Raw genomic sequence first — 18064 nt, 5'->3', positions numbered from 1 at the left:
GTTGGTGCATTTTGAATTATGCTTGATAGTCTATTTATACCTTGGCCAATTTTTGAGAAGTGGATGGGCTCCTCCTTCTTCCTAGTCTGTTTTAGTCTGTAAGCTGCATTGAAACCTTTGCACCATGTGCAACTCTGCTGGCGTCTGAAACACCAGTGGCAGAGCCTCAAGCCTCACAGCAATGTACAAGCCTTACAGGATGACAAACTGACAGACAAGTTTATCTCCCTTAGCTGTTGGAAATCTCTGTACCCTCTTCAGTTACCTAATTCTTACCTGAAACCTGCCACTCTGTGGTCCTGGCTGCTCCTGGTCCCGCCCTTTTCCTGGCTCTAGGGGACTTGAGAGTTAGCCTCGCCTCCCACCCCTTTTTTACCTGAATGTCCTGCCGCTACTGATATTAAGGGGAGACCTATCTGCAGATGGGTTGCTTTTCATGTGATAGGTTGTCAAACACCTGATAAAAATGAACAATGGCATAAGTATTCCCGTCATTGGGTATAATCTCTGTTTCCCTTGAATGTTATTTAGAAATTTGTAAATGCTAATCAATTTCTTAGCCTTTCTTTTTAATTTTAGACTGGTTTGCTAAATGGCACATGCAATGTGGCATTGAATAATGTAATTCTTCTTAGAATGTCTGTCTGTAAAAATGTAACAAGACATCTGTCTTCATATATTTTAATTAATAGCTCTTTGAATTTTATCTTAAAGCTGCCCAGACAAAGTCAAAGAAGACCTTAACCAAGGCCAACGTAAGGAATATCGTGGTGGTTGATGGAGTTCGCATTCCATTTTTGCTGTCAGGCACTTTGTAAGTACAAGTGGTAGTGTTATTTATTTCTTCTTTTGAGACGTTTCCAAAACTGGTTTTTGTAAAAATAACCCAGTAGGTAATAATATTGCTAGTGGATTAATGGCTGGATAACATTTTCATGTAATTAATATAAAATAAAATGAGCAGTGAAATAACATGGTAAAATTTGTTTTATATTTTTTCTCATGAACAAGCTTAGTGTACTTTTAGTTTGAACAGCCCTGTTTGGAAATTCTAAAGTGAGTCCAGATAGCTTGCTTCCAGCAGATTTACTTATCTAGAGACAAGTTCATCATTAGATGTTAACAAATATCCTTTGGGTATTTCAAATAGAATGGAAAAATATTTTATTAAAGCTCTAGGGTTTTGGTTGAAATTATTTGCTTTCTTTCCCCAGATATAAAGACCTGATGCCACATGATTTGGCTAGAGCAGCACTTACGTGAGTAGATGCAATTCTTTTTAGATCTTTCTTCATTAAAGACATTTTTCTCTAGTTTTCAAACCTACAATTCCGTATTTGATAGAATTTTCACATCCAGCGTTTATTTATTAGCTTTTTTGTGGTGAGGAAAAACTGATAAGATTTTATAAGGTTCATTTATTACTCATTTTAACCATATGTGCTACACAAATTCATGCAGCTGATGAATGTCAGCAAACTATCTTGTGGATTTAACAAAATTCTCTTGGCTGACAATATTTAATATTTAATCTCTTGGTCTAGCTGCTGTTGTTGTTAGGTACCATTGCGTCATCTCTGACTCATAGCGACCCTCTATACAGCAGAACGAAATACTGCCTGATCCTGTGCCAGCCCCATAATCCCTGCTATACCTGAGCCCATCATTGCAGCCACTATGTCAATCCATGTTGTTGAGGGCCTTCCCCTTTTTCATTGACCCTTCACTTTACCAAGTATGACATCCTTCTCCAGGGAATGGTCCCTTCTGACAACATGACCAAAGTAGGTAAGACAAAGTCTGGCCATTCTTGCTTCCCAGGAACATACTGGCTGCATTTCTTCCAGGACAGATTTGTTAGTTCTTTTAGCGGTCCATGGTACTTTCAGTATTCTTCACCAACACCACAATTCAAAAGCATCGACTCTTCTTTGGTCTTCCTTATTCATTGTCCAGCTCTTACATGCATATGAGGTGATTCAAAATACCATGGCTTCTGTCAGGCACACTTTAGTCTTCAAGGAGATATCTTTGCTCTCCATCACTCAAAAGAGGTCTTTTGCAGCAGATTTGCCCAATGCAATACATCTTCTGATGTTTTGACTGCTGTTTCCATTGGTATTGATTGTAGAACCAAGTAATATGAAGTCTTTGACAACTTCAGTCTTTTCTCCATCTATCATGATGCTGCTTATTGGTCCAGTTGTGAGGATTTTTGTTTTGTTTATATTGAGATGTAATCCATACTGCAGACTATAATCTTCAGTCTTCATCAGTAAGTGCTTCAAGTCATCCTCACTTTCAGCAAAGTAAAGTGTCGTCTGTGTATCACAAGTTGTTAATGACTCTTCCTCCAATCCTGATTCCACGTTCTTCTTCATGTAGTCCAGCTTTCGGGATCATTGGCTCAGCATACAGATTGAATAAGTATGGTGAAAGGATACAACACTGACGCACTCCCTTCCTGATTTTAAACCATGCAGCCTCCTGGCCTATGTACAGGTTCCTCACGTGCACATTTAAGTGTTCCAGAATTCCCATTCTTCTCAATGTTATCCACAATTTGTTATGATCCACACAATCGAATGCTTTTGCATAGTCAATAAAACATAAACAAACATCTTTGTGATATTCTTTATTTTCAGCCAAGATCTGTCTGATATCAGCTATGATAGCCCTGGTTCCACGTCCCCTTCTGAATCCAGCTTGCATTTCTGGAAGTTCTCTGTCAGTATACTGCTTCAGCCATTTTTTAATTATCTTCAGTAAGATTTTACTTACATGTGATATTAATGATATTGTTTGATAATTTCCACATTGTGTGGGATTACTTCTCTTTGGATTAGGTACACATATTGATCTCCTCCAGGCAGTTGGCCAGGTAGCTGTCTTCCAGATTTCTTGGCATGACTGAGTGAGTGCCTCCGGGACAGCATCCATTTGTTGAAACATCTCAATGGGTATTCCTTCAATTCCTGGATCCTTGTGTTTTGCCACTTCCTTCAGTGCAGCTTTGACTTCTTCCTTCAATACCGTTGGTTGGTGATCATATGCCACCTCCTGAAATGGATGAACATCAGCCAGTTCTTTTTCATACAGTGACTCTGTATTCCTTCCATCTTCTTTTGATGTTTCCTGCATCATTCAATATTTTACCCATAGAATCTCTCAGTATTGCAACTCTAGGCTTAAATTTTTTCCTCCATTCTTTCAGCTTGAGAAATGCAGAGCATATTCTTTCCTTTTGGCTTTCCAATTCCATGTCTTTGCATGTTTCATTATAATAATTGACTTTGTCTTCTCGAGCTGCTCTTTGAAATCTTCTGTTCAGCTCTTTTATCTTATCATTTCTTCCATTTGCTTTAACTACTCTCCACGCAAGGGCAAGTTTCAGAGTCTCTTCCGACATCTGTTTTGGTCTTTTCTTCCTTTCCTGTCTTTTTAATGACCTTTTGCTTTCTTCATGGATGATGTTCTTGATGTCATCCCATAATTCCTCTGCCTTTCCATCATTGGTATTCAGTGCATCAAATCTCTTCTTTTGATTGTCTCTAAATTTAAGAGGGATATATTCAAGGTCATATTTTGGCTCATGTGGACTTGTTTTAATTGTCTTCAACTTCAAGTTGATCTTGCATATGAGCAGTTGATGGTCTGTTCCATAATCAGCTCCTGGTCTTGTTTTGGCTGACGATATTGAGCTTTTCCATTGCCTTTTGCCACAGAGGTAGTCAGTTTGATTCTTGTGTACTTCATCTGGTGAAGTCCGCATGTATAAACACCATTTGTGTTGTTGAAAAAAGGTATTTGCAATGAATAAGTCATTAGTCCTGCAAAATTCTGTCGTGTGATCTCCAGCGTTACTTCTATCAAGGCCAAATTTTCCAACTTCCGGTGATTCTTCTTTGCTTCCAACTTTTGCATTCCAATCACCAGTGATAATTAACACACCCCTGATTGCATGTTCAGTTAATTTCAGACTGCAGAAGTTGGTAAAAATCTTCAGTTTCCTCATCTTTGACTTTGGTGATTGGTACATAAATTTGAATAATAGTAGTATTAACTGGTCTTCCTTGTAGGCTTATGGATATTATCCTATCACTGACAGCATTGTACTTCAGGATAGATCTTGAAGCATTCTTTGTGATAATCAATGCCATGCCATTCTTCTGTTTGTTATTCCCGGCATAGTAGATCATATGGTTGTCTGATTCAGAATGGCCAAAACTGGTCCATTTCAGCTCACTAATGCCTAGGATATTGATCTTTATGTGTTCCATTTCATTTTTGACAACTTCCAATTTTCCTAGATTCATATTTTGTACTTTGCATGTTCTAATTATTAATGGATGTTTGCAGCTGTTTCTTCTCATTTTGAGTTGTGCCACATCAGCAAATGGAGGTCCCAAGAGCTCTACTCTATCCACGTCATTAAGGTTAGCTCTACTCTGAGGAGGCAGATCTTTCCTAGGTGTATTTTGAGAGTGTCTTCCAAGCTGAGAGGCTCATCTTCCAGCACTGTATCTGATGGTGTTTCGGGGCTATTCATAAAGTTTTCCAGTAATATATCAGAGAGTGTTTCACTGCTATTCATAAAGTTTTCACTGGCCAATTGTTTGAGAAGTGGATGGCCTCATCCTTCTTCTGAGTCTGTCTTAGTCTGGAAGCTCCACTGAAACCTGTCCACCATGGGTGACCCTGTTGGCATTTGAAGGAGTGGTGGCATAGTCTCCAGCCTCACAACAACATGCAAGCTACCACAGTAGGACAAACTGACAAGTTCGTCTCCCTTAGCTGTTTCAAACCACTTCGCTTCCTGCTTGTCTTCTCCCCTTACCTGTTTTGGCCATCCCACCAGCTCCTACTTCCTGCTTGGCATCTCCCCTAGCTAGCCATAAATTATTTACATACACAAGGCAGGACTAGATTGATCAGCCTAAACACAGTTCATGTATTTGATCATTTTTTTAAAACAGGAACTTAATGCGTGTGCAGAGGCAGCTGAACGGCCTGTACCTATTTCCTTAGATACCTCAAGCTCAGCATGTGAAAAATCAAAATTATCTTTTGCTCCAATCCAGATAATTTAGAAAGGAGCCTAGAAACCTCAGCCTATATGACCATGAGACCAGAAGAACTAAATGGTGCCTGGCTACCATTGTCAACCACTCAGAAAGGGATCAGTGAAGGAGATCATGGATGGAGTGGGAGAACAATGTGGAACAAAACTCAAAATCATAAAAAAATAAAAAAAAACACCAAAAAACACATTTGCTGACCTGATAGAGCCTGGTGAGACCCTTGAGACTGTGGCCTCTAGTTACCCTTCAGGTCTGGAACCGAACTCACTCCTGTAGCTTCTAGTCAAACAATAGACAGGCATATAGGGTGAACACTTACATCAGGTAGATACATTCCTTGGACTGATCAATCATGGGAGAACAGAAAGGCAGCATTTGCACAGGGAGACTGCTTAGGGGGCAGGAGTGCATGGGAGGGGAGGACACAGGGAAGAGGTAACCACGGGAGGAAGTGGGAAAAGAACTGTTACATTGTAGGGAATTGTAGTCAATGTCATGAAACAAAATGTGTATGAACTATTATATGAAAAATTAATTTGCTCTGTAAACTTTCACCCAAATCACAACTTAAAAAAACAAAAAAAGGACCCTAGAAAGACACCTGAAGATTCATGTGTGTACCAAGTAAAAATGTAAAATTAAATGTAAATGAGATTGAGATATATGAATAATTTGGTGAGAGTCATAAAATTGTGTGCCTGTTTCTGTGGTGCCAGTAAGGTTTCTCTTGTTCCATTTCCATTAATACCTTGCCTTGTGTCTTCAACCAGCCACACTTCTTTTCTAGCTTGAAAACTCTCCAGTGACCTTTCTGCCCATTCTAACTCTGGTTCTGTTTCTTCTCTTCCTACCAAACTTCAAGAATAAGTGATCTACAGCAGTTGCTTTGTTTTCCTTATTATTTCATTTACTCTTAATCTTATAATAACCCAGTTTCTCTTCTCATTGTTCTACCTTGTAGACATACTTTGGAAACTTCTCTTAATACTGACTTTGTGATCAGTAAATGCATCAGTCTTTTCTCAGATTTAGATCTCTTTGTGCTCTGTAGCATTTGATACTCTCAGCCCTACTCAAAAGTGTCTTCCTTTGACTTCTTAATATTTCATGATTCTCCTCCCAACTCACTGATTTTCTCTACTTAAAAAAAAAAAAAAAAAGAATTCTTTTCCTCTTTCTCCTTTTAAAAGATGTTTTGTAAGTTTCAGTCCTTAGAGTTAGCTCTCCTTTAAAAAAATCTTTTATTTTATGCAGAAAGCTTCCAAAAATCTAAATTTGACCTATTTTCTTAGATACCTCAAGCTCAGCATGTGAAAAATCAAAATTATCTTTTGCTCCAATCCACCTTTTCTCCTATTTCTGATAATGGTGCTATAAAAGCTATAACAATTTATACTTTTATCAGCTGTATATGGAAGAGCCTATTGACGTAGATACATTCTTACCAGAATTCTGTATCAGCCGTATTTTTAACTCTTGCCAATCTGATAAGTAAAAATGAAACTTTGCTTAAATTTTTAAAAAGTTTTATTATTACTGAGGTTGAATATTTTTTATTTTGTTTATTGGCCATTTTTAATCTGTGAATTGCTTGTTTACTCATTTTTCCTTTTGGTCGTGTATCAGGAAGGAGCCTTTTAGTTGTAAATCTAAAGAGAAATTCAACTCAAATTCGCTTATTAAGTGGGATTTATTGGCTCATAGGCTAGAAGTTTACAAGTTTTTCTTCAACTTTATATTTAAAAAAAACTGTATAATAAAATTGGATGAATGATGTAGTGAATGCCTAAATGCCCTTTACTTCACTCACACTTCACCTAGATTCAGTCATTGTTACCATTTTGGCGCATTTGCTCTATCTATGTAGTTTGGACTATTTGACAGTAAGTTATGACACTTCAGTTATGAATACTTCCCTGGAAATAAGGGCCCTTGCTGCTAAACCATTATCACACCTAAGATAGTAACAGTGATTCCATGATAACTTACTCATAATATCTAGTTATGATTAGATTGTACTCAGTTGAATGTCTTTTTTAATAGTTTTTTTCCCCCAGAATAACCAGGCTCCAATCAAAGTTCATATTATAAATGGATATGTCTCTTTTAATTTGAAACTTTTTTTTCTTTTTTCCCCCTATAACATTGACTTTTTGAAAAGTCCAGACCATCTGTCCTGTAGAATGTCCCATATTCTGGATTTTTCTTTGTGATGATAATTAAATTTTCTCTTCTCTGAATTTTCTGTAAACTGGCCTTTAAGTCTAGAGGCTTGATTAGATTCAGTTTAAACAGTTTTTGGTGAGAATACTTCATATGTGAATGTAGTTCATATCATATCACAGCAAGAGGCAGATGATGTGTGGTGCTAAGTCTGACCGCGCTGTGCAGGTGGTTAGATTGCCAGATCTTTTGATTGGAAAGGTGCATTCTTCCTTTGTAATTAATAATCTGTAAAGTGATACATTAATACTATGTGAATATTATAGTCCCCAACAATTTTCACCAAATGCTGTTAGCAGCCATTGATAACGTTTTGCCTAAATTAGTTATTACATTAGAGATTGCAGATTTGTTATTTTTCTAATTCTGTTCTTCCTACATTTATTGGCTGGTATTTTTTCTATGAATCAAAATCAGCTTGATGGCACCTAACAACAGCAGCATTGTTCTATAAAGAACAGCTTTCCTTTTTTTTTTTTTTTTAATATAGGGATATATGAATTTTTATTTATTCATTGTATGAAAATCAAATGTAGTCATTCTTTGCAATGCTCATATTTTCCCACATTTTATCAGTGGAAGCTCCTTGAAGCTGACTCCTTTGTCCTTTTTGTTTTTAATATAGTATTTTTGAAATACAGTTTACATACAGTAAAGTGGACTGATTTTAAGTGTCTAGTTATTTAATGAGTTGACAGAAGTGTACAACCTAATTTCTTGTTTTTGATACAGCTCCACTGGTCTTTGAGCACTTCCTTATTTTCTGTCACAAAAAGATTAATGAGGTTCACTTTGTACTTTCTCAGCCTCAGACCTGATATCAGTCATTTTTTAAGAAGCCTTGTTTTCTTTAATGGAGAAATGGCATTTAGAAACCAAGTCTGGCTGCAAGGTATCCTCATTACTATTGGATTTTTATTGCTTCTGATTTCTGTGAATGGGCAGTGTTATTTAAATCATGTTATTATATTGCTATTTCAAGTACGAATTTAATATACCTGGGCTTTTCCTTCATTTCTTTGATTTTATATTTGCCTCTCTTTGCTCTTTTTACTGAAGACATTGGTTTCTACTCACATTAATGTATTTGTTTTATCCTATTCCAGGTTATTTTTGATTCTGCTAATTTTTTCTTGCCAATTGAACATCAAATGTCGACCTTTCTGAACTCTATTTCATTCATTGGTTCTTTGATATGATGTCAAACACTTGTAAAATTAAAAGATGCAGTCCCATCTTTTTAAATTCAGGGCTAACCTTTTTAAAGAAGTATAATGTTTTATGTGATGATTTATAGCACTTGATATATGAAATGTTTCTTTGCTTGGAATTTCTGCTATCAGGGGTTTGTTGCATCGGACTAATGTCCCAAAGGAAGTTGTTGATTATCTCATCTTTGGCACAGTTATTCAGGAAGTGAAAACAAGTAATGTTGCAAGAGAGGTGAGTAAAACAAATTTTATAGTTTTAAAAAAGACTGGTAAGAAAGTAATTTTGGGTTCCAATTAATAGAATTTACTTTTTAAAATCCATTAAGTAAGTCACATTTGACTGAAAGTATGATTTTACAGATTGAGTAATATTGAAGCGTTGGGTAGCCCAGCATAGGGTAATGCAGTGGAAAATGGCTTCGTCATTAGCATGAGAACCATGAGGGAAGGAAGAAAGCTGCTTTTATGCTTTTTTGTTGGCCTTGACTGTGCCAATTCAAATCAAACTTAAGTTTATTAGCCTCTTAACATATATACACAAATTGAACAATGAATGTTATTTAATATATAAAAGAATTATACTGTAAATCAACTGACATCATGTTATTAGAGCTGGTTGTAGAAATGCTAACTTGTCTGCCACTCATGTTAGGAAAATATGACAGAACTGGCTGTTGTTCCTAGTAATGTTACCTATTATGGCTTTTATAATTTACTTAAATTTTCAACATTTTCAGAGAACTCATTTCATAACTTGGTTTTTGTTAGTTGGAGGTAACCTTGCTTACTCATTTGTTCCATGAACTAGAAGGCACGTAAGGCAGTTTTTTAAAAAAACTTTCACAGAGGTTTACTTTTACCCTAGTTGGCACAGTTCCATGTAATGTTTACTAGGTAACCTATATAATGACAGGCCTTGGAATTTCTGTGACATGTCCTAGAGGCATTTCATAATGAATAGTCCAAACATATCATCTGGATTTTATTTCAGTTTGAAAGTGATTATTTGGTCAAAGTTGGGTCATTTCACTGTGCTAAACCCTTTCCTTGTTTCTAGTCCATGTTTGCCATATTGTTGTGCTCAGTATAGTTGTGGTAACTTCCATCTTTGTTAGTCTAGAGAGAAGGGAGAAGATGAACAGAGCTGAAAGAACTTATTCAGCCTGCCTTTGTACCTCTCAGTAAATGTTAAAACTGCAGAAGGCCTGGCATGACTGTAGCCCACAAAAATTAACTCTATATTGTTGGAGAAAAGGAAGATGTTTCTTTTCCCCCTGAATTTTTTTTTTTTGTCCCTGGACCTCCACATTTCTAAATGTACCAAATATGATGATTTTATGAACACATCAAGATATTCACAATATATTTTCAACTTTTACATTCTAAAAATAACAAGAGTGACTCATATAAGAGCACTTAAAAAGTAAATCTTAAATTGGTTTCAAATTTCTCCATATTTCTGTTCTTCTCTCTGAAAACTAAAGCCATAATGTTTTTCCCTGAGTATTTTTCTGGAAATTTTGTTTATGTAAATTATACATTAAAATATATTAAAAAACAAAATAGACACAGGAGCTGGCTTGAAGAAGTTCCCACTAATAATTTTCTATACTTTTCTGGAACATTTTCTTTACGTGTTCCGTCTATCAGCCCTGTACTGGGAGACCCTGGGTGGCACACAGCTGGTGGTTCAGGCCTACCAAGAGACTCCTTGGAAGGAAAGGTTTATATATGGAAGGAAACTTTGTTGGTTAGCAGGGGTGGAGGGGAGGAAACAGCAACAACAAATGCCTGACCCCTAACAATATGTACAAAATTAATAAAATGTAAATTAAAAATACAAAAAAAATGTATAATCTGTACAATAAAATGTTACACAGCCTTTTTTTAAAAAAAAAAAAGACCCCTGGAAAGACAAGCCTGGTGATCTGCACTGAAATGTCACACACAGCCTTGAAAACTTAGTGAAGCAGTTCTATTCTGCACACATGGGGTCACCGTGAGTCTCATTATAGCCTTATGCTAATGCTCAACTCACTGCTGTCTAGTCGGTTCCGACTCATAGTGACCTCTCCTTGGGTTTCCAAGGCAGTATCTCTACGGAAGTAGATTGCCCAGTCTTCCTTCTGAGGAGTGGCTGGTGTGTTGAAATCTTGGTCATTTTTTCAGGGGCTACAGGGAAAAGTTGGGTAGAGGGTGGGCACATTATGAGAGTGTAATTCAAAAGTTGCATTTTGACCTAAAAGCTTATTACTTTTCCCAGCTGAAGAATTTCTTGCTAAAGAAATTTTGTCTTTTGTCTCTATTAATTACGTTAATACAAGATCCTAAAAGGCTTATGGTGCTGAGTTCCCATGAACCTGACTACTGAAAGGCCTCAGCATATTTCTCTGTTCTCTAGTTTAATGGACATCATCCTCCTTCATGGTAGTGTGTACTATCTAGAGCCTGCACTTGCCTTGAGAGCTGTTCAAACTTTAAATAGAAGCATGTGGTCAAGGGTTACCAGCAGCTACTTCTATTTCAAGCTCCTTCAGTCCTGAGAGTCAGCTGGGGCCAAGGGGAACACATGTTGGAAAAGACCTTGTGAAGAGCAGACTACTACAACCTCAGAATGCCCTTTGACTTACCCCAGTGTAGAGTTCGCTCACTCTCTGAAACTTGCCTCTCACTTTCTTTTTTTTTTTTTTTATTAGGATTTGGGTGAAGATTTACAGAGTAAATTCACTTTTCATACAGCAGTTCACATATACTTTGTCTCATGTCATTGACCAAAATTTACAATGCAGCAGCTCCCCTCCCACTTCCTCCCCATAGTTACCTCCTCCCAGTGTCCATCCCTTCATACTCTTCGAAAGGCCCATTGTCTGCCAACCCTGTATATGATCTTGGATACACTCTCCATTTAGACATACATAATTGTTTAGCTTGTTCACCCATCTATCTGTCCCTATACCCATGTTTGCTTTCATTGACAACTCAGTATTGTATTTACAAAGGGGTTCATATTTGTTGTTTGTACTGCCCATGTAACTCTCTCTGTCTTTCTCATCCTCAATGCTGCCATATTGGTCACTCACATTTGGTACATTGCCCTTCTCTTCACCCAAATCAATATTTATCTCTATCTATCTAACAGCATTCCCTCCCCTTCCCTCCCAACGCTGGTAACCAACAAAGAAAATGTCCTCCAATAGATAAACCTTTCCTTAACTTTCACAATAACGGACTAATACAATATTTGTCCTTTTGTGACTGACTTATTTCGCTCAGCATAATGTCCTCCAAGTTCATCCACGTTATGCGGTGTTTTGCAGATTCTACATTATTCTTTAGCGTTGCATAGTATTCCATTGTGTGAATGTACCAAAGTTTGGTTATCCATTCCTCAGTTGTTGGACATCTAGGTTGTTTCCAAGTTTTGGCTATTGTAAATAGTGCTGCGATGAACATCGGCATGCATATATCTGTTCTTGTTATGGCTCTCACTTCTTTAGGGTATATACCTAGTAATGGGATGGCTGGGTCAAATGGTATTTGTATTTCCAACTTTTGAAGGAATCGCCATACTGCTTTCCACAATGGTTGTACCATTTTACAGTCCCACCAGCAGTGTATGAGAGTCCCAATCTCTCCACAACCTCGCCAGCATTTGTTATTTTCTGTCTTGTTGAACTTTGCTACTAGTGCTGGAGCAAGATGGTATCTCACTGTTGTTTTGATTTGCATCTCTCTAATAGCTAATGATCGTGAGCATTTCTTCATATGTTTGTTGGCCGCTTGAATATCCTCCTTGGTGAAGTGTCTGTTCATGTCTTCTGCCCATTTTTTAATTGGATTGTTTGTCTTTTTGTTATTGAGGTGTTGGAGTGTTCTATAAATTCTAGAGATAAGTCCCTTGTCAGATATGTTATTACCAAATATTTTTTCCCAATCTGTAGGTTCTCTTTTGACTCTTTTGGAGAAGTCTTTGGAAGCACATAAACATTTAATTTTTAGAAGGTGCCAATCATCTGGCTTCTCTTCTGCTGTTGGTGCATTTTGAATTATGCTTGGTAGTCTATTTATACCAAATATTAGGGCCCTTAAGTTTGAGCCTAAATTTTCCTTGAGAAACTGTATAGTTCTAGGTTTCACATTTAAGTCTTTGATCCATCTGGAGTTTGTTTTTGTGTGTGGTGTGAGGTACAGATCTTGTTTGATTTTTCTGCAAATGGATCTCCAGTTTTGCCAGCACCATTTATTAAACAAACATTCTCTTCCCCACTTAATGGATTTGGGGCCTTTGTCAAAGATCAGCTGACTATAGGTTGATGGATCTATACCTGGGTTCTCAATTCTATTCCATTGGTCTATGTATCTGTCATTGAACCAATACCAGGCAGTTTTGACTACTGTGGCTGTATAGTAGGTTTTGAGATCCGGCAATGTGAGACCTCCTACTTTGTTTTTCTTCTTCAGTAGTGCTTTGCTTATCCGAGGTCTCTTTCCTTTCCATATAAAGTTAGTGATCATTTTTTCCATATCCCTAAAGAATGTTGATGGGATCTGGATTGGGATTGCACTGAATGTATAGATTGCTTTGGGTAGAACTGACATTTTCACAATGTTCAGTCTTCCTATCCATGAGCATGGGATGTTTTTCCATTTATTTAGGTCTTTTATGGTTTCTTGAAGTAGCTTTTTATAGTTTTCTTTGTAGAGGTCTTTTGTGTCTCTGGTAAGATTTATTCCCAAGTATTTTATTTTTTTGGTAGCTATTGAGAACGGTATTGATTTTCTTATTTCTTTTTCAGCAATCTCTTTGCTGGTGTAGAGGAATCCAACTGATTTTTGGATGTTGATCTTATATCCTGCGACGTTGCTAAATCCCTCAATTAGTTCCAGTAGTTTTTTGATTGAATCTCTTGGGTTTTCTAGGTATAGGATCATATCATCAGCAAATAGGGATAGTTTGACTTCTTCCTTACCAATTTGGATGCCTTTGATTTCCCTTTCTTGCCTTATGGCCCTGGCTAGGACTTCCAGTACAATGTTGAATAGAAGTGGTGATAGCGGGCATCCTTGTCTAGTTCCTGTTCTCAAGAGGAATGGTTTCAGTCTCTCTCCATTGAGGGTAATATTGGCTGTTGGTTTTGCATAAATGCCTTTTATTATGTTGAGGAATGTCCCTTCTATTCCTATTTTGCTGAGAGTTTTGATCAGAAATGGGTGTTGGATTTTATCAAATGCCTTTTCTGCATCAATTGATCCTCTCACTTTCTTTTGAATTAGTCTAAGTGGAGAGGCTGACATGCAGTTGCCAAGGGGTAGTTTTTAGCAAATTATTTCTATGTAAGACATAGCTTGGGTACTTGACATCAAGCCTACCTAAGAAGGCCAGAATACAGTTATGTTGCATGCACACTACTGTAATACATTTATATTTCTATAGGTTATGATGAAGAGTGCAAAGATAGTGTAAGGGTGAAGGGTATAGTAAATTGTATGAGGGTAGTATAAGGCTAAAGGTAAAAATCAGTTAAGAAACATGGAACTTCTTTAATTCAGACTTTGAGAACATGTTTACTTTACCAAATTATGAGAGACTTTTTATCTAAGAATACTGAAAGAGTTTCAGAATTCCCTTTGTCGGGAGCCAGAATTTCATAGTAAATAGTTTGGGGACAAGGGGAGTTGGGAGCTTTGTTTTTAAAGTAAAACTTTAATGTTATTAAAAATAAGTGTATTATAATTGCACCTATGAATTGATTCTTTACATAAACAAAAATAGAATCAGGCATTGATTGTTCTTTTGGCACCATAATTTCTCAATAAATAGTGTAATAAAATAGTAGATACCGTCATTTCATGCTTGACTTTCTGTGCCGTCATAATAGAAGCCATTTTTATAAGAGTAATTGGAGGGAGAATATGATTTTCTAAAGGCCTCTCAAATTATATTCTTCTGAAGCACCTGTCCTACCATCATCCTGGCCAGTCTCCTCTTTTCCAGAAGCTTACTGGTCTAAACCGTCCATGGCTGACTTGTGATTAGTTTTCTAAAGTTACTTTTATCAACTGAAGATCCTGTGTATTTGGCAAGCTTTTCAATTCTGCTTTTCAGTAGCGCTATGTTGTTTTGTCTGAAATACTGGAAAGTTGGTGAGTGAAACTAGCTGGCAGCAGTGAATTTAGACCTTAGTGTGGAGCAGGGTGGGTGCCTGCGTGGAAGCTTTGTTTTTCAGTGGGCAATTCTTCACAAGTTATTTTCATGTGTGACAACTTTTGCTTTACTACTAGGCCTAGGCAGGGACACAGATCATGAGGACCACACCTCATAATATATTTCATTATTCCATGAAATGTATTTAACAAGTTTACTTTAAATCTACTTGAAAATGTAAGCAAATTAAAATCAAATTGTATAAATAGCTTGAAAGTTCTGAGCAAAGCACTGGTAAGAAATTAGTGAAAGAAAAGCCTGTTGAAGCCTTGTATACCACATTGGAAACAGGCTACCAGGAATTCTACAGAGTGTCTGTCATTAATGACTAGATGAAAAATTAGTAAACCATTTCTGTGATAGGCTTAATTTTATTTTCAATACAGAGTTACTCTGCAGATTATTAAACTAAAACCCTCTACTGATTCACCACACAGAGAAGTGATGTTCAAAGCATGTTCACATGTTGCACTTTCCTTATAAGTGATCATTCACTGTGATTTCCTGAAGGCTGCCCTGGGAGCTGGCTTCTCTGACAAGACTCCTGCTCACACTGTCACTATGGCTTGCATTTCTGCCAATCAAGCTATGACTACAGGTATGTTTACTTCAAACCAGAAAGTACATATTAGTTCTCTTTTGACCTATATATGGTCATCAAAAAGTATTGTTTTAGAAATGAAGTTCTGATACATGCCACAACATGGATAAACTTCAAAAACATGCTGAGTGAAGTAAGTCAGTCGCAAAAGGGCAAATATTATGTGATCTCACTTTTATGAAATATCTAGACTAGGCAAATGTATAGAGACCAAAGTTTATTCGAGGATACCAGAGGGAGTAGCAGAGGGAAAAGAAGAGCTATTGCTTAAGGGTCACTGAGTTTCTGTTAAGGATGATAGAACAATTTGGAAATGGATAATGGTGATGATTGTCTAACATGATGAGTGTAATTGTCACTTAATTGTACATGTAAAAAATGTTGAAATGACAAAGTTTTATTATATATAATACCATAATAAAAAAGGTAAAAGAGACAAAAAACAAACAAAAAGCCTCTTTTAATAGAAGTAAATGATTAACAGAACTCTCTGAATTTGTAACATTTTAAATTTTGGCTTTTTGAAATTTTTTTTATTTTTTGTTTTTAGTTTTGCAGTGTTTTCTCCCCTCCCCACCCACCCCCGGTAACCAACATAGAAAGTTTCCTTCCATATATAAACCTTTCCTTAACTTTTTACAATAGACCAAATACAGTATTTGTCCTTCTGTGATTGACTGATTCACTCAGCATAGTGTCCTCCAAGTTCATGCATGTTATGCAGTGTTTTGCAGATTCTACAGTATTCTTTAGCGTTGCATAGTATTCCATTGTGTGTATGTACCATAGTTTGGGTATCCATTCTTCTGTTGATGAGCACCTAGATTGTTTCCATCTTTTTGCTATTGTAAATAGTATTTTGATGAACAAGGCATATATCTGTTCTTGCCCTGGCTCTCATTTCTTCAAAAAATATACCTAGTAATGGGATTGCTGAGTCAAATGTTATTTCTAATCCAGCTTTTTAAGCAATCACCATACTGCTTTCCACAGTGGTTGTATCACTTTAGAACCCACCAGCAGTGTGTGAGAGTTTCACTCTCTCCACATCCTTGCCAGCATTTGTTGTTTCTGTCTTGTTGAACTTTGCTAACAGTTCTGGGGCCAGTGACATCTCATTGTTTTGATTTGTGTCTCTCTAATGGCTAATGATCCTGAACATTTCTTCATGTGTTTGTTGGCTACCTGAATATCCTCTTTGGTGAAGTATCTATTCATGTCTTCTGCCCATTTTTAAATTGGATTGTTTGTCTTTTTGTTGTTGAGGTGTTGGAGTTGTCTACAAGTTTTAGAGATAAGTCCTTTGTCATATATGTCATTGCCGAATATTTATTCCCAATCTGTAGGTTCTCTTTTTACTCTTTTGGAGAAGTCTTTGAAAGTATATAAAAATTTAATTTTTAGAAGGTCCCATTCATCTAGTATATCATCTATTGTTTGTGCATTTTGGGTTATGCTTGACAGTCTATTTATGCCATAAATTAGGGCCCCTAAATTTGCCCCTATTTTTTCCTTGAGGAACTTTATAGTTTTAGGTTTCACATTTAAGTCTGTGATCCATTTGGAGTTAGTATTTGTGTATGGTGGGAGGTGCGGATCTTGTTTCATTTTTTTTGTAAATGGATCTCCAGTTTTGCCAGCACAATTTGTTAGAGATGATCTCTTCCCATGTAATGGATTTCAGCCCTTTGTCAAAAATTAGCTGAACAGACTTCTGGTAAGATGGAGGAATAGGCAGACAAGTGACACAGACCTTCTTCAACAAAGAAAAGAAAAAACAGTTGACAGAGATACAGAAGATAATCCTGGAGCCTTGAGCTTTGAAAGGAACTATACGGAAGTGGATTAGGCACCAACTAGTGGAAAAACCTGAACAAAAACAGTGAGTACAGAGACGGTTGGAGCTGCGGACTGTCAGCTACTCTGACGGTACCAACAGCCTGAACATTTCCAAGTGGTGTTGGGTCCTGAGAATTGACCTAAAGATCAGCCCTGGTCACCAGGGGCTGCAGGGACAACTGTGTTGGTGGCCTATGACTGGGAAGGAAAACAGCAAGGAGGGAGACAACCTGAGCTGTTGACTTTCTGCTGTCTGGAGGGCGCAGTGATTTTGACTGTTTACATGTGGCAGCCATTTTGGATATTTAAAGTGACTGAGGGTGCACCCATTTTGAATGTATGTAAGTAGCAACCTTTTGGATTTTAAAGTGATAGCATTCTCATTCAGATTCTAGGGCCCTAAGAATAGGTTCTGTTTGCCAAGGTTGGCAGGGACATACAAGAGGCTGACAACAGGAAGGGAGACAGGTGGTAAGAGTATAAGTGCTGTCAACTAGTGAATGGAGGAGCATAGCACAGTACCCTGCTTGTGTAGATAACATACAAAGAAAATTAAAATCGTGGGCAAGTCACTCCAACATACAATCAGCAATTAAATATAAACACAAAAACGTCACAATGCCTCGGAGACAACAGAGTATCACGGTCCACACAAAGAAGCAAGATAAAGCAAGAGAAACAAGGGACCAGGATATAGACCCAAAACACATCCCTGAGGAAGATGCAGCATTAGAACTCTCTGATGAGGAATTCAAAATAATTATATTTAGGTATCTTCAATGAATTGAGAGACAGATCAAGGAAAACACTGACAGTATTGAGGAAAACACAGAGAAAACCCTAGAATAATTTTGAAAGAAAATACCAGAACAAAATGACAAAATAAATTAAAAATTAGAAATGA

At 37.0% G+C, this 18064-nt stretch overlaps 1 protein-coding gene across 1 annotated transcript in view; it reads left to right on the top strand.

Moving 5' to 3' along the window:
• Nucleotides 1-18064, top strand: part of HADHB (hydroxyacyl-CoA dehydrogenase trifunctional multienzyme complex subunit beta) — a 61108-nt gene that overhangs the window by 11432 nt on the left and 31612 nt on the right. The window contains exons 3-6 of the mRNA XM_007938883.2: nucleotides 715-814; nucleotides 1215-1259; nucleotides 8648-8747; nucleotides 15231-15318. Coding sequence (XP_007937074.1) covers nucleotides 715-814; nucleotides 1215-1259; nucleotides 8648-8747; nucleotides 15231-15318 — 333 coding nt within the window. The remainder of the gene's footprint in view (nucleotides 1-714; nucleotides 815-1214; nucleotides 1260-8647; nucleotides 8748-15230; nucleotides 15319-18064) is intronic.

The sequence above is a fragment of the Orycteropus afer genome, unplaced genomic scaffold (genome assembly GCF_000298275.1).
Source record: "Orycteropus afer afer isolate SDZICR_OR568_19922 unplaced genomic scaffold, OryAfe1.0 scaffold00054, whole genome shotgun sequence".
NCBI classification, from domain to species: domain Eukaryota; kingdom Metazoa; phylum Chordata; class Mammalia; order Tubulidentata; family Orycteropodidae; genus Orycteropus; species Orycteropus afer.
This window is presented reverse-complemented; position numbering and strand designations above follow the sequence as displayed.